The following is a 13,486-nucleotide window of genomic DNA, read 5'->3' on the forward strand; positions in this document are numbered from 1 at the left end:
GAAACGTCGACTGTTTGACAAGCTAGGTATCTTAAATCATACTAGATGTCTAAAGGCCAAATCAGCGGCGAAAGTAACTGCCGGCCATCTTGCGTCTGACGAGCTCTACAGTAGCGGGCGTAAAGTGAGTGATTTTTTCCCCACTAAAATAAACTTAAACTTGACCGATTTAACAAATGTTGGTTGATAATAAATAAATATATTTTTTAGATATACTGTATCATGAATGTATTTCAATTATAAAATACCAAGCGGTTGCAAATCGTTCTAATAAAACACATCCTATGCAATGGCCCCGACGCAAAATGGCCTTGAAATGACGACGCTCTTCCTATTGGCTCGCAGCATGCAAAAGTTATCAAGCCGTACAACATTGCCATCTGTATTCTTCGTTTGATTGCAATAGTTTGAATGTTCATACCACAAAAATACATTATATTTTAAAACTTGTTCAAGATGCGTTTAAACGCATACGTGTTGAATGACAAACATTTGCTTTGATTTCACCGTCATTCGAGCCAACATCCGTTTAAGACCATCCCACACCGCGCATGCGCCCTTCACCGGACAAGATGGCGACCAGCAACGGCGGTGGAATGGAAGTGGACGGGGCAGGCGAGTGTTTTAGCAGTTATTCAATTACTTTTTCATCTGCAGCAATACCGATACGCGCTCAAATTGTTGCGATCTATTTCCAAACGCATCGTTTCTTATTTCCGTTGACGAATCCGTACGATTAGATCATCTAGTGCGAGTTTGCTGACACAGGCAGCTCCTGCCCTGTGCTGTAAAGCTGTCAACTAGTTCGAGGCGATATTTTCTATGCGTGTTCTCTTCAATTTGTGCCATAGCATAGAATTGGGCAATCATTCTCCGAATTTTATTTTGTGAATGTAATAGAAAATGCAAATGCTCTAACATTGTCAACAAAATGTGTACTGTTTGCAACTCTCAATGTTGGTAAATGAATTTGTGGTCTAAAGTGCTTATAGGACATAGATTGGTATGAAAAATTATCTGAACCTTTTGGGATTTCTCACATTTCTGCATAAACTCACCATCAAATGTGAGCTGATATTTGTCAAAATCACACAGATGAAAAAAACAATGTCTACGTCATTAACTAAAACCACCCAAACATGTATAGGTTTTTGTATTTTAATGAGGATTGTATGCAAACAATGACAGAAGGGGGGTGGGGGTGTAAGTACCATCACATTTAATATTTTGTGCCCCCCCTTTGGCAGCAATAACTTCAACCAGACACTTCCTGTAGCTGCAGATCAGTCTGGCATATCGATCCGGACTACTCTTTGCCCATTCTTCTCTACAAAACTGCTGTAGTTCAATCAGATTCCTCGGATGTCTGGCATGAATCACTGTATTTGGGTCATGCCACAGCATCTCAATGGGGTTCGAGTCTGGATTTTGGGTTGGCCACTCCAGAACGTGTATCTTGTTCTTCTGAAACCATTATGAAGTTGATTTACTTCTGTGTTTTGGATCATTGTCTTGTACTTTTGAATTCATTCTTCCATTAATGATTGCAAATTGTCCAGGCCCTGAGGTAGCAAAACAGCCCCAAAACATGATGCTCCCTCCACCATGCTTCATGGTGGGGGATGAGGTGTTGATGTTGGTGAGCTGTTCCATTTGTCCTCCACACATTGGGGATGGCGTGGCTCAGTGGTAGAGTAGTTGTCCCCCAACCCAGAGGTTGTGGGTTCAATTCTCTGCCCGGATGAACTCTCCTAAATATCCTTGAGCAAGATACTTAACCCCACATTGCTCCTGGTGCTGCGTCACCAGTAGGTCGACGGCGATGTAGTGTAAAGCGCTTTGAGCGCTTTATAAGGTGGAAAAGCGCTATATAAGTATAACACCATTTACCACACATGACGTTGTGTGTTACTCCCAAACAATTCAACTTTGGTTTCATTAGTCCACAAAATATTTTGCCAAAACTTCTGTGGAGTGTCCAAGTGCCTTCCTGCGAACATTAAACGAGCAACAATGTTTTTGTTTTGTTTTTTTTTTTTAGGCCGCAGTGGCTTCCTCCGTGGTGTCCTCCCATGAGCACCATTCTTGACCATAGTTTTACATATAGTTGATGTGTGCACAAAGATATTGGACTGCTGTGGCAGTGATTTCTGTAAGCTTTAGCAGACACTCTAGGGTTCTTTTATACCTCTCTGAGTATTCTGCGTTGAACTCTTGGCTTCATCTTGGGAGAGAAGCAACAGTGCCAAACTCTATTCATTTGTAGACAACTTCTCTGTCTGTCGATTGATGACTTTTAGAGATAGTTTTGTATCCTTTCCCAGCTTTATACAAATCAACAATCCTTGATCGCAGGTCTTGAGACAGCTCTTTTGATTGAGCCATGATGCACATCAGACAATGCTTCTCATCAAGACAATTCTTACTAGGTGTGTTTTTTTATAGTGGGCAGGGCAGCTTTAAACCACTCATCAGTGATTGGGCACACACCTAACTTAAATCGTTTGGTAAAAATTGGTTTCAATTGCTCTATAAGTCTCCTTGGATAGAGGGTTCACGTACTTATTTTCCCCCTTCTGTCATTGTTTTCATACTATCCTCATTAAAATATGAAAACCTATAAATGTTTGGGTGGTTTTAATTAAAGATGGCTGTTTTTAATCTGTGTGAATTTGACAAAAATCTGATCACATTTGAAGGTGATTTTATGCAGAAATGTGAGAAATTCCAAAAGGTTCAGATACTTTTTCAAACCACTGTAAATGAAAGTGTTTTTTTTTTTTGCTTGTCCTGCTCTATCTCCAGCCAGCCCCAGTGTTATGGCCTCCGGCATGACCGGCAGCGTCTCGGTGGCCTTGCATCCTTTGGTCATCCTCAACATATCAGACCACTGGATACGCATCCGCTCACAGGAGGGACGACCAATGCAAGGTATGGGTCTGACCTACGATTATACGTGATGGTTGTCATTCTCCGGCGTATATTTGCTTTCTCAGTGATCGGCGCGCTCATCGGTAAGCAGGAAGGCCGAAACATCGAGGTGATGAACTCCTTTGAGCTTCTTTCACACACGACGGACGACAAAGTGCACATCGACAAGGAGTACTACTACACAAAGGAGGAGCAGTGTGAGTTTTCGAGACGCCATTTTGTCCAGTGGGGAATTTCCTAGGAAAATAGCATTTGAAATAGAAGAATGTTGGAACTTGAAGTGTCATTTTGTGTGCGGTTTTCCATCAGTCAAGCAGGTGTTCAAAGACATGGAGTTCTTGGGTTGGTACACCACAGGTGGTCCCCCGGATTCGTCTGATATCCACATTCACAAGCAGGTGGGCTTACTTCCGTGGTGAGAGAATCGTCCGTTACGCCGCCCGCATCGTAACTGGGGTCTACTCTCTGCCGGCAGGTGTGTGAGATCATCGAGAGTCCGCTCTTCCTCAAGCTTAACCCAATGACCAAGCACACCGATGTAAGTTACAGGCTTACTTACTCTTTGGGTTTGGATGCTTCAGTTGCATACTACTGGTCTACCAATTTTGTCTTTTTTTTTTTTCTTCCTCAGCTTCCTGTTAGCGTTTTTGAATCAGTCATTGACATCATCAGTGGCGAGGTAAGCTACCTATGAAACTAATTCTCAAAGAGTACATATTGCACAGCATCACTGCATAATTTCTTAGTACTCATGACACTGCATCCTACAAATTAGTGCCGTATTGGGCCGTCTTCCGATTAGGGATGCCCAATTGCATACTTTTGCACCCAAGTCAAGAGTCAAAGTCACCTGATTTTGAGAATCTGCCGATACTCTGTCCCGATTCGATACCGAAAAAAAAGTTTTGTTAAAATAAAAAAAAACAAAAAAACACAGGACTGTCATAAGCATGTGCCGGTATGAGACGTTATGATAACCTTAAGCAAAAATACCGCGGTATCATGGTGTTGCAATTATAGCTCTAAAATGTGTTATTTTGAGATGTATGTTTTTTGTTGTTGTTTTTTTATTGAACAGGATTTTTGTTATTTTTCACAACATACAGTGGGGCAACTAAGTATTTAGTCAACCACTAATTGTGCAAGTTCTCCCACTTGAAAATATTAGAGAAGCCTGTAATTGTCAACATGGGTAAACCTCAACCATGAGAGACCGAATCTGGGGGGAAAAAACCAAACAGAAAATCAGATTGTTTGATTTTTAAATAATTTATTTGCAAATCATGGTGGAAAATAAGTATTTGGTCAATACCAAAAGTTAATCTCAATACTTTGTTATGTACCCTTTGTTGGCAATAACAGAAGCCAAACATTTTCTGTAACTCTTCACAAGCTTTTCACACACTGTTGCTGGTATTTTGGCCCATTCCTCCATGCAGTTCTCCTTTAGAGCAGTGAGGTTTTGGGGCTGTCATTGGGCAACACGGACTTTCAACTCCCTCCACAGATTTTCGATGGGGCTGAGATCTGGAGACTGGCAAGGCCACTCCAGGACCTTAAAATGCTTCTTACGAAGCCACTCCTTTGTTGCCCTGGCTGTGTGTTTGGGATCATTGTCATGCTGAAAGACCCAGCCACGTCTCATCTTCAATGCCCTTGCTGATGGAAGGAGATTTTCTCTCAAAATCTCTCGATACATGGCACCATTCATTCTTTCCTTTACACAGATCAGCCGTCCTGGTCCCTTTGCAGAAAAACAGCCCCAAAATCACATTTTTTCCACCCCCATGTTTCACAGTGGGTATGGTGTTCTTCGGATGCAATTCAGTACTCATTTTTTTTTTTTTTTCCCTCCAAACACGACAACCTGTGTGTCTACCAAAAACTTCTATTTTGGTTTCATCTGACCATAACACATTCTCCCAGTCCTCTTGTGGATCATCCAAATGCTCTCTAACGAACCGCAGACGGACCTGGACGTGTACTTTCTTCAGCAGAGGGACACATCTGTCTGTGCAGGATTTGAGTCCCTGGCGGCGCATTGTATTACTGATAGTAGCCTTTGTTACTGTGGTCCCAGCTCTCTGTAGGTCATTCACTAGGTCCCCCCGTGTGGTTCTGGGATTTTTGCTTAACGTTCTTGTTATCATTTTGATGCCACAGGGTGAGATCTTGCATGGAGCCCCAGATAGATGGAGATTATCAGTGGTCTTGTATGTCTTCCATTTTCTAATAATTGCTTCCACAGTTGATTTCTTTACACCAAGCGTTTTACCTATTGCAGATTTAGTCTTCCCAGCCTGGTGCAGGTCTACAATTTTGTCTCTGGTGTCCTTCGACAGCTCTTTGGTCTTGGCCATAGGGGAGTTTGGAGTGTGACTGACTGAGGTTGTGGACAGGTGTCTTTTATACCGATAATGAGTTAAAAGAGGTGACATTAATACAGGTAACGAGTGGAGCCTTGTTAGACCTCGTTAGAAAAAGTTATACCCCTTTGACACCCAGAAATCTTGCTTGTTTTTAGGTGACCAGATACTTATTTTACACTCTAATTTGGAAATAAATTGTTTAAAAATAAAACAATGTGATATTCAGGGTTTTTTTCCACATTCTGTCTCTCATGGTTGAGGTTTACCCATGTTGACAATTAGAGGCCTCTCTAATTGTTTCAGGTAGGAAAACTTGCACAATATGTGGTTGACTAAATACTTATTTGCCCCACTGTACATATTTGCAAAGTGGAACATCAACATCAATGTAATGTTAAAATAAATTTAAAAAACGACTAAACTATTTTAAAGAAAATTGAAATATAATAGACTACTTGTAAACCCACAGCCACAGCTCAAGTTGCTAAACATTAGTACAAAAATAATTATTTTCCATAAAAAAATGAAAAACACTTCTAAATAAAATTTAGAATATATATGCTAGTATATTGCAGGAACTTCACTGACTTTAAAGCTCCATCTTAAAATTTTTAGAAACTTGCTCATTTTTTACATATTTCTCTCCCAGTCCAAGACTCCAAGTTATGATGCTGGAATGTGAGTAAGGTCACCTTTTCTGGGTCAATATACTACAACTATTAGTATTAATTAGTTGAATATTAATGGAGCGTGAGAGCAAGAGACAGGGCATGTGTATGACTCATGTAATTATTTACACATAATACACGCACACCCTCAACATATAAAGTCACCAGAGAGAAAAAACACCAAAAGTTGTATAATGAAAATGTTATTTTGAACAGCTGTTTACTTTACAAAAGCACGCGAATAGAGAGAAAACTAGTTAGCCGTCTTGGCATGCTAACTAGCCATGTTAACAGCCTTGTTAACAAGCTTACGTTATAGTAGTTTTACCATTGCTAGACACCTGAAACATGCTGGAGTGCAGTCTCTTAGCTGTTGGGAAATGTTCATGACAGCGTTTACTTACCTTATATTTTGTGTAAAGTGACAGATCATGGTCACGTAAATGTGAAATCATGTTGGCGGTGTTGCCTGCACGTCATCCGTCTGTTTCTTTTCGGTAACCGAAATACTCTCATACTAGACTAGACTTTTTTGAGGGGGTTTTGAAAAAGCTTGGGTGTAGTTTTGACAGCAGTGTCACCGACACACGGGACAGAGAACCAACCGGAGGGGGGAGGGGGGAGCACTCCCACTCCAAGACATTTCTCGTTGCATTTTTGGGACATAGAAATTGCTAATACTGTACTACGGTATGATGGAAAATTTTGGTGGTTTTGAAACTGTGATGTTTTTATACCAGGGTAAACCTTGAAACCGGTAACCGGTACGTGCCTATACTGTAATATGTTTGGAACTTATGAACTTATTGTAAGTAATCAAATAGTGTATTAAAAATTTTGCCATTGATTTGTAAGATGAGCTAATCAAGCCTTTTATAGTTTAACTATTATTAATGAATATTTAGCAGAAAAATATAGAAGACAAAAATTTTAAGTTATTTCTGGAGCAGAGGTTGCGCTAGACATTTTCGTTGTCTGTCATTTTGACTGACAGGGTCATAAAAATCCGGTCATAATCTATTTTTACCCGTCACTTAAATTTTTAAAATGATAATGATGACATATTCAACAGTATTTAGTTTTCATTCATTTAGAATTAATATTGTAACGCTTGCTTGGCGGCGAAAAATTAGACACGGAAGTCGTGGTATTTTTCTCCCTCTTTTTACTCTGCTTACCGCCAACAACACCAACAAAAGAAGAACTCCGCCCCCAAAGAAAAAGAGGCAACTATATAGACCACAATCACCAACGTCACACAATGTTCTTAATTGTGGTTGTCAGCCCAAAATCTTCTAAATATATATTAAATGCATCTTACCAGATATAAAATGACTACTACATAGTCTGTGGTGATCGTTTGGTGCCCAGATTTCTTGTCGAATTACAGCAGTCCATCTCGCTCTCCTCTTCGGGTCTCTCAGAATACGGTAGAACTTCAAGTCTCTCCGTCTATCTTCTCTGTTACTGCAACCAACCGCCAAACACACCTTCACCATTTTGATTATTAATGTTAACGAGCAGAAAAACACGCCGTAATAGGAGGCATGTACATAGCGGTCATGTGTAAATACGACGAGCTGACACACAATATGGCGGCTCCAGTCCGGGGGGCGGAGTTGTGACGTCATGTGATTGGGGTCTATACACAGGCGGCAATCTAGTCCACCAATTGGATGACACGCTGGCACACCGGGTGCACCAATAAGAACCTCGTGTTGATGTGTCAATCACGGTGCCGCCGCCAGACCCCGGTGACGCTACAATATTCTGACAGAATAGCCAACGACGTCATGCATTAAGAGAGACAATAGCTAATTAATATGCTCACTCGCCACCCTGTGGTCTGGGGTGTGAATTGCAACCTGTCAAAATGACGGACGGACTTCAGTTTTTTCTGTCACCGTTTTAAAAAAACGGTCAACGACGGAAAATATTCGGTTAATGCGACCCCTGTTCTGGAGTGACCTTACAAAGTTGTTGGGTCAGCTGGCTTTTTCATTTTTCCCTCCGTCTTATAACGCCAGGCCACCATGTTGTTCGCCGAGCTGAACTACACTCTCGCCACGGAGGAGGCTGAGAGGATCGGAGTGGACCACGTGGCCCGCATGACGGCCACCGGAACGGGCGAGAACTCCACCGGTAAAGACTGAACGAGCCACGTAACACGTTCTAAATCATCTTCTGAATTCTTTTTCCGCTCCCTTGCCCCGCAGTTGCCGAGCACCTCATCGCCCAGCACAGCGCCATCAAGATGTTGCACAGTCGCGTCAAGATCATTCTAGAGTACGTCAAAGCGGTGGAAACGGGTGAGACGCCCTCGTTATTGTGCGACCTAATGTCTGGCTTGTTGTTTCTCTCAGCTTTTAAATGAGACACTTCCGTTTTGACACATCATTAAGCCCAGGACTCCCTCGCTGGCCTCCTAAAAACGCCATTACAGCTTCTGTTTGATGTTAAACAGACCCTAGAGCTACAGAGAGACTGCTATCGTAATAGTTTAGATGGAGCAATGTTTAACCCTATATTGGGCATGGATTTAACTCACTGGCTGCCATTGATGGCGCTAGACGTCCAATCCATTTTGACTGGGAGTGAACTTTCGCAGTAAGCCCTCCCAGTCAAAATGGATTGGACGTCAATGGCTCTGAAACAATCATTTATAGCCAGTTAAAATCAGGTGGGCCTCCATTCTAAAGAACAGATAAAGGGATTATCAAATTTGAACGATATGTTTGTAAAATGTTGGGGTAATGAGGTCAAAGGTCACAGAGGTCAGAAAAGGAATGTCGCGATAACTAAATCAAGGATGAACTTTAATTTAAATTTGCTGGGTAGGTGCTATGATAAGAGAGAGTGATGACATTTTAGGGCATGTGGGCAAAGGTACCGTAAGGTCAAAAGTCATAAAGGTCATTAGGTCCTTTAACTGGAGTGCCCACTATACCAAATATGGCGATACTTTGAATTTGGCTGCTTAGGCGGAAGGCTACGCTCTCAGAGTGCTAACATAGTTCTGTCTTTATTCATTTTAATTGAATTACTTTTAGTTTTTATTAGCATTTCATTTATTAATAACCTGGCACGAGTGATGTTTTTGGCAGCTATTTTAATTTTCGTTTATCTTTTGAAAATACTTATTAGTCTTAGTCATATTTTCGTCATTTCAAAATGTGTTCGTCTAGTCTTAGTCGACAATTCTCAAAATGTTCATCTATAAACTTCTAAAGTTTCGAATGAACATGACAGACGAGCACATAACTGTAGAATCTACAAGGACATCACCATTTTCATGATAATACACACTAAGCAGGAAAACAGCACATTATTTGCAATTAATGAAACTCACCTGGACGCCACAGACTATATGTAACATGTTTTCCAAGAGTTGAAGAAAACACAGAGTCACCGTGCTGAATGCTAACGCGAACGCGATGCTAACACTACAAGTTGGTGTGTGATGATCACTCGGCACTGACCTTTAAAGGCTAAAGCAACATGGTATATCTAGCCAAGATAAGTAAGCACAAGTATGTATGTATGTATGTTTCACAAAAGGAGCCTAAAATGGTCACAGGCTTACTCACAGCGTGTGTGTGGGGCTCGGAGAGGTGCGTCACGTCACATGAGTGACACAACCAAACACTGCTAAATGCGTGCTAACTACACATACAGTAAGAAAATATCACAGATTGTGAATTCATGACTGAAACCATGGCAAACTTTCATCTCGTTCTCGTGTCGTCAAACGCCAACTGGCATCCATCTCGTTATGTTTTAGTCTCCCAAGACACGTTTTCAGTACGTCACGTCACGAAAAAAATTTTTGTTGACAAAAACAACACTGCCTGGCACCCATATATGTGGATCATGTAGTCAGGGCCTACATGACCCAAAATGTAACGTCCACTTACGTTGACGCCAAGTCTTTATGTGGTTAGGTTATTTTTTTTATTTTTATTTTTTATTTATTACCAAAAAGAGTTACTTGTCCAATAAAGGGTTAAAGGGATGTGTTCAATTAGCTCAAATGAAAGCATTTGTGTAGATTTTTGGGTGATATATGGCGGAAAACACTCAGGTGACTTGAAGTTCTGCTCTGAGACGCCAATTTAGCCAACTTTCAAAATTGTCCGATATGCACGTGTGATGCATCATTGGAAAGCTTAAAATCTCAATTTTTTGGGGGGGGAAGAAAATTTTTGAATAGGAGGGCATTTTTGAAAAAAACATTTTTTTTAAAATGGCATAACCCTATCTGGAGGTGAGAGCACACGAGAGCAGAATTACAGACGCCATGACTTTAACAAGATATTATCGCGTACTTACCATGTTTCGATACCAAAAACTCCATGAAGCGTGTATCACAGAGTGTCAAGACACAGCTGTGAATGGTCACAGCCAGATTTTTTGCAGATTTTATGGGTGAAACATGGCAATATAACGCGGGTCGCGATGCAGAAATCGCAGACATCAAGGAGTGGTCGAGATTTTCTTTTTCATATATTTACCTTTTTAAATTTTTTTTTTTTTTTTTTCAATTTTTCTGTTTGGATCGATTATTTATCTAAAATATCGGGAAAAAATGTGACAAAAAACAAAATACAGTTAAGCGATAGTTATGAGGTAAATATCCTTAAATTTTTTTACAGACACCATTTTTTTCATTGTGACGTAATTTGATTAAGTTTAAAACATGCGAGTGAATAATTTTTTGAAGTGTTTTTTTTTTTTTTTTTTTTTTTAAACATTAGACATCAATTAATGATTCCAAGCCTAAAATGACAGACATTTCGAATAATAAATACGATTACTTACCTTCTATTTATGGCTAAGTTGAAACAAAAGCGGTTGCGCGACGTCTGTAAACGGGGGTTTCCAGGGTAAAATGGACAAATTCAAAATAGTTCAGGGACTTAATGCACCATGAATCTGCTATGGCAGCATTTTGCCATATTATTCTATCAAACACAACAGTTCTTTTGGCTTAAAATACAGCAGTTTATTTTAAACGGTGCAAGAGCAGAAACTGCTTTTTCAACCTTGTCTGTTTTTCGCCATATACTTATTTCTTAATGACACATTTGTATGGCAGCCAAGGAATCATTTTTTTGCTTGTTTTTCCCTGTCCATCAGGAGAGGTTCCCTTCAACCACGAAATCCTGCGAGAAGCGAATGCGTTGTGCCACAGACTGCCAGTCCTCAGCACGATTAAATTCAAAACGGACTTTTACGACGTAAGACAACCCCTCTGCACTATTTAGCTTGTGATCACAAATTCCATTTGGTGCCTTTCTAACCCTGCCGCATTTCGTGTCTGCCCGAAGCAATGCAACGACGTGGGTCTTATGGCCTACTTAGGCACCATCACAAAGTCGTGCAACAGCATGAACCAGTTCATCAACAAGTTCAACGTCCTGTACGACCGACAGGGCATCGGCCGTAGGATGAGAGGACTTTTCTTCTGAGGCGCCAACACGGAAGAGTTTTTTTTTGTTTGTTTGTTTTAGTGGGAGGTCGGCGTCAAGTCGCTGCTCAAGCCACCGCAGCTTTTCAACCCTGCTTCGAGGTGTAGCCCAAGCACTTAGCGACACCAGTGAACAGAGGCTGTTGTTTACCACTGGACATGAACATATTTTATTTACACCTTGTTTTATTGTAATTTGATCATTCTGTACGTAATAAAAGAATTACTGTTTGTTTTTCCACGCGACTGCTGGATCCCTTCAGAGAGCCGTACCCGTTTTCTAACACGTCAACGTTATTTTTTAAAAACGGGCTCATTAAAAGTACATTTTTTTTCAAATTGTAAATGTTATTTTCTGTTTGAAGTCGTCTTCCCGCTGTTTCATGGCCCTTGGAGGGTTTGAGATTTGTGTTTGTGTGTGGGGGAAGCGGGGGTCTTCCGGTGGACAGGTCATCAATTTTCTACCTTTAAAATGTGGAACGTGACTTAATGACCCCATGTGGCGTTTAGAAGCCAAAAAAATGCCATGGGCTTTAAGATTGTCAGCTTGTTAAACACCGATTCATGCTTACTCGGGGATGAACGTCTTGTGCTTGTGAGATTTGACAAAAACAAACATGCAGTAAATTTGTCACGATAAACTACTACTTTGCAAGCAAAAAAATCAGTCACTAGCGTTGTTCGATTGTGGAGAAAAAGCCGATCATTTACGTAATCCTAAATTTCAAATGGCAACTTTCAGGCTTTAAAAACATGTAACCCAGGGGTGTCAAACTCATCTTTGTCATGGGCCGCATCATTGTTATGGTTTTCTTTGGAGGGCAATTATGTTGGGCAAACCCATGTAAGGTAATCTTCACACTATCAGGCGCACCTGACTAAGCCGCTACCCACCAAATTCGGCACAAAAACGGCATTTGTTCATAGATAAGCCGCACTGGACCCGCAGCTGTCCTCACTGTATAATGGGATATTTACAGCAAACTATATTAACCAGTAACACTGTATTTGACAGCTGCATCATACGACAGTCATAAGGCCAAATCAACCACCATGAAGCTTGAAAGAAATTGGCTGCAAAGCTTCATTGCTTCAAGAAGCTTGATTTGGCTATCACTGCTCCCTTGGGGGAGACAGTCAACCTCTGATGCCACTTGCTGTCAACACTATTGTTGTCCAACATGCCTCCTAGCATGCGTTGCAGCGCTACAGATGTAAATAACAATCTAAATTCATGTTCTGTGCTAATTATTTATTCAGTTACTGTTACAGTCATTTCATTAATTGCTAGTTATGGTATTTGGTAACACTTTATTTGACAAAAGCGCCATAAGACAATCATAATTATGACCTGAAACTATCATGGGCATTATTGAATGCTTATGTCATCAAGTATCCTCTGGCATATTATCTTACTTTTGAATGGATGTAAAAGATCCAAGCTGTACATAAATGGAGTTAGTGACATGATTTTCCAGATAACACTTTATGACATAAGCATTCAGTAATGCCCATGATAGTGTCATAGGTTATAGGTGTTATACTTAAGCGCTTCATAATTTTGATGGTCTCATGACAGTCTTATGACGCCACTGTCTAATAAAATGTTACCTATTAACCCCCCCAAAAAATCAACAAATAAACCACCCTGGACTATAAGCCACAGAATTCAAAATAAGGGGGAAAAATTACGGTATTTGGCTGCCATTGACGGCGCTATGGACGTCCAGTCCATTTTGACTAGGAGGGGCGAATGAACGAATGCACAAAATATGATTCATGCATTTACAGCAACATACCGCACAGATGTGAAAACTACCCCAACAGAGTATTTGCCCTGTCCATTTCTTGTACTCTGTCGCTGTTTTACTCAACTGAAACCTAGTGTTCCCACACTGCTGATTGAAATGAAGTAGACAGTTCTAACATTGTTAGACCTATATATAACTATCATTATTATTATTTAAAATAAAATGTATACAGTACAATCAAAATACACTTAAAATCCATTAAAAAATATATGCTATTTAACTCATTGCCTGCCATGAACA

At 40.5% G+C, this 13,486-nt stretch overlaps 1 protein-coding gene across 1 annotated transcript; it reads left to right on the forward strand.

Moving 5' to 3' along the window:
- Positions 1 to 2,780: 2,780 nt before the first annotated feature.
- On the forward strand, positions 2,781 to 11,810 carry cops6 (COP9 signalosome subunit 6). The gene is made up of 9 exons (XM_057850013.1): positions 2,781 to 2,931; positions 2,997 to 3,128; positions 3,241 to 3,329; positions 3,407 to 3,469; positions 3,563 to 3,610; positions 7,996 to 8,110; positions 8,185 to 8,277; positions 11,105 to 11,205; positions 11,296 to 11,810. The coding sequence occupies exons 1-9, from the start codon at positions 2,820 to 2,822 to the stop codon at positions 11,434 to 11,436; spliced, it is 894 nt and encodes a 297-aa protein (XP_057705996.1). The 5' UTR covers positions 2,781 to 2,819; the 3' UTR covers positions 11,437 to 11,810.
- Positions 11,811 to 13,486: the final 1,676 nt, after the last annotated feature.

Source organism: Corythoichthys intestinalis, chromosome 11, assembly GCF_030265065.1.
Source record: "Corythoichthys intestinalis isolate RoL2023-P3 chromosome 11, ASM3026506v1, whole genome shotgun sequence".
In the NCBI taxonomy this organism is placed as follows: domain Eukaryota; kingdom Metazoa; phylum Chordata; class Actinopteri; order Syngnathiformes; family Syngnathidae; genus Corythoichthys; species Corythoichthys intestinalis.

Coding starts and splice junctions, on each gene's coding strand:
- cops6 (XM_057850013.1), top strand. CDS start 2,820: ATGGCCTCCGGCATGACCGGCAGCGTCTCGGTGGCCTTGCATCCTTTG. Junction 3,129..3,240: donor CTACACAAAGGAGGAGCAGT/GTGAGTTTTCGA, acceptor GTTTTCCATCAG/TCAAGCAGGTGTTCAAAGAC. Junction 3,470..3,562: donor CAATGACCAAGCACACCGAT/GTAAGTTACAGG, acceptor TTTCTTCCTCAG/CTTCCTGTTAGCGTTTTTGA.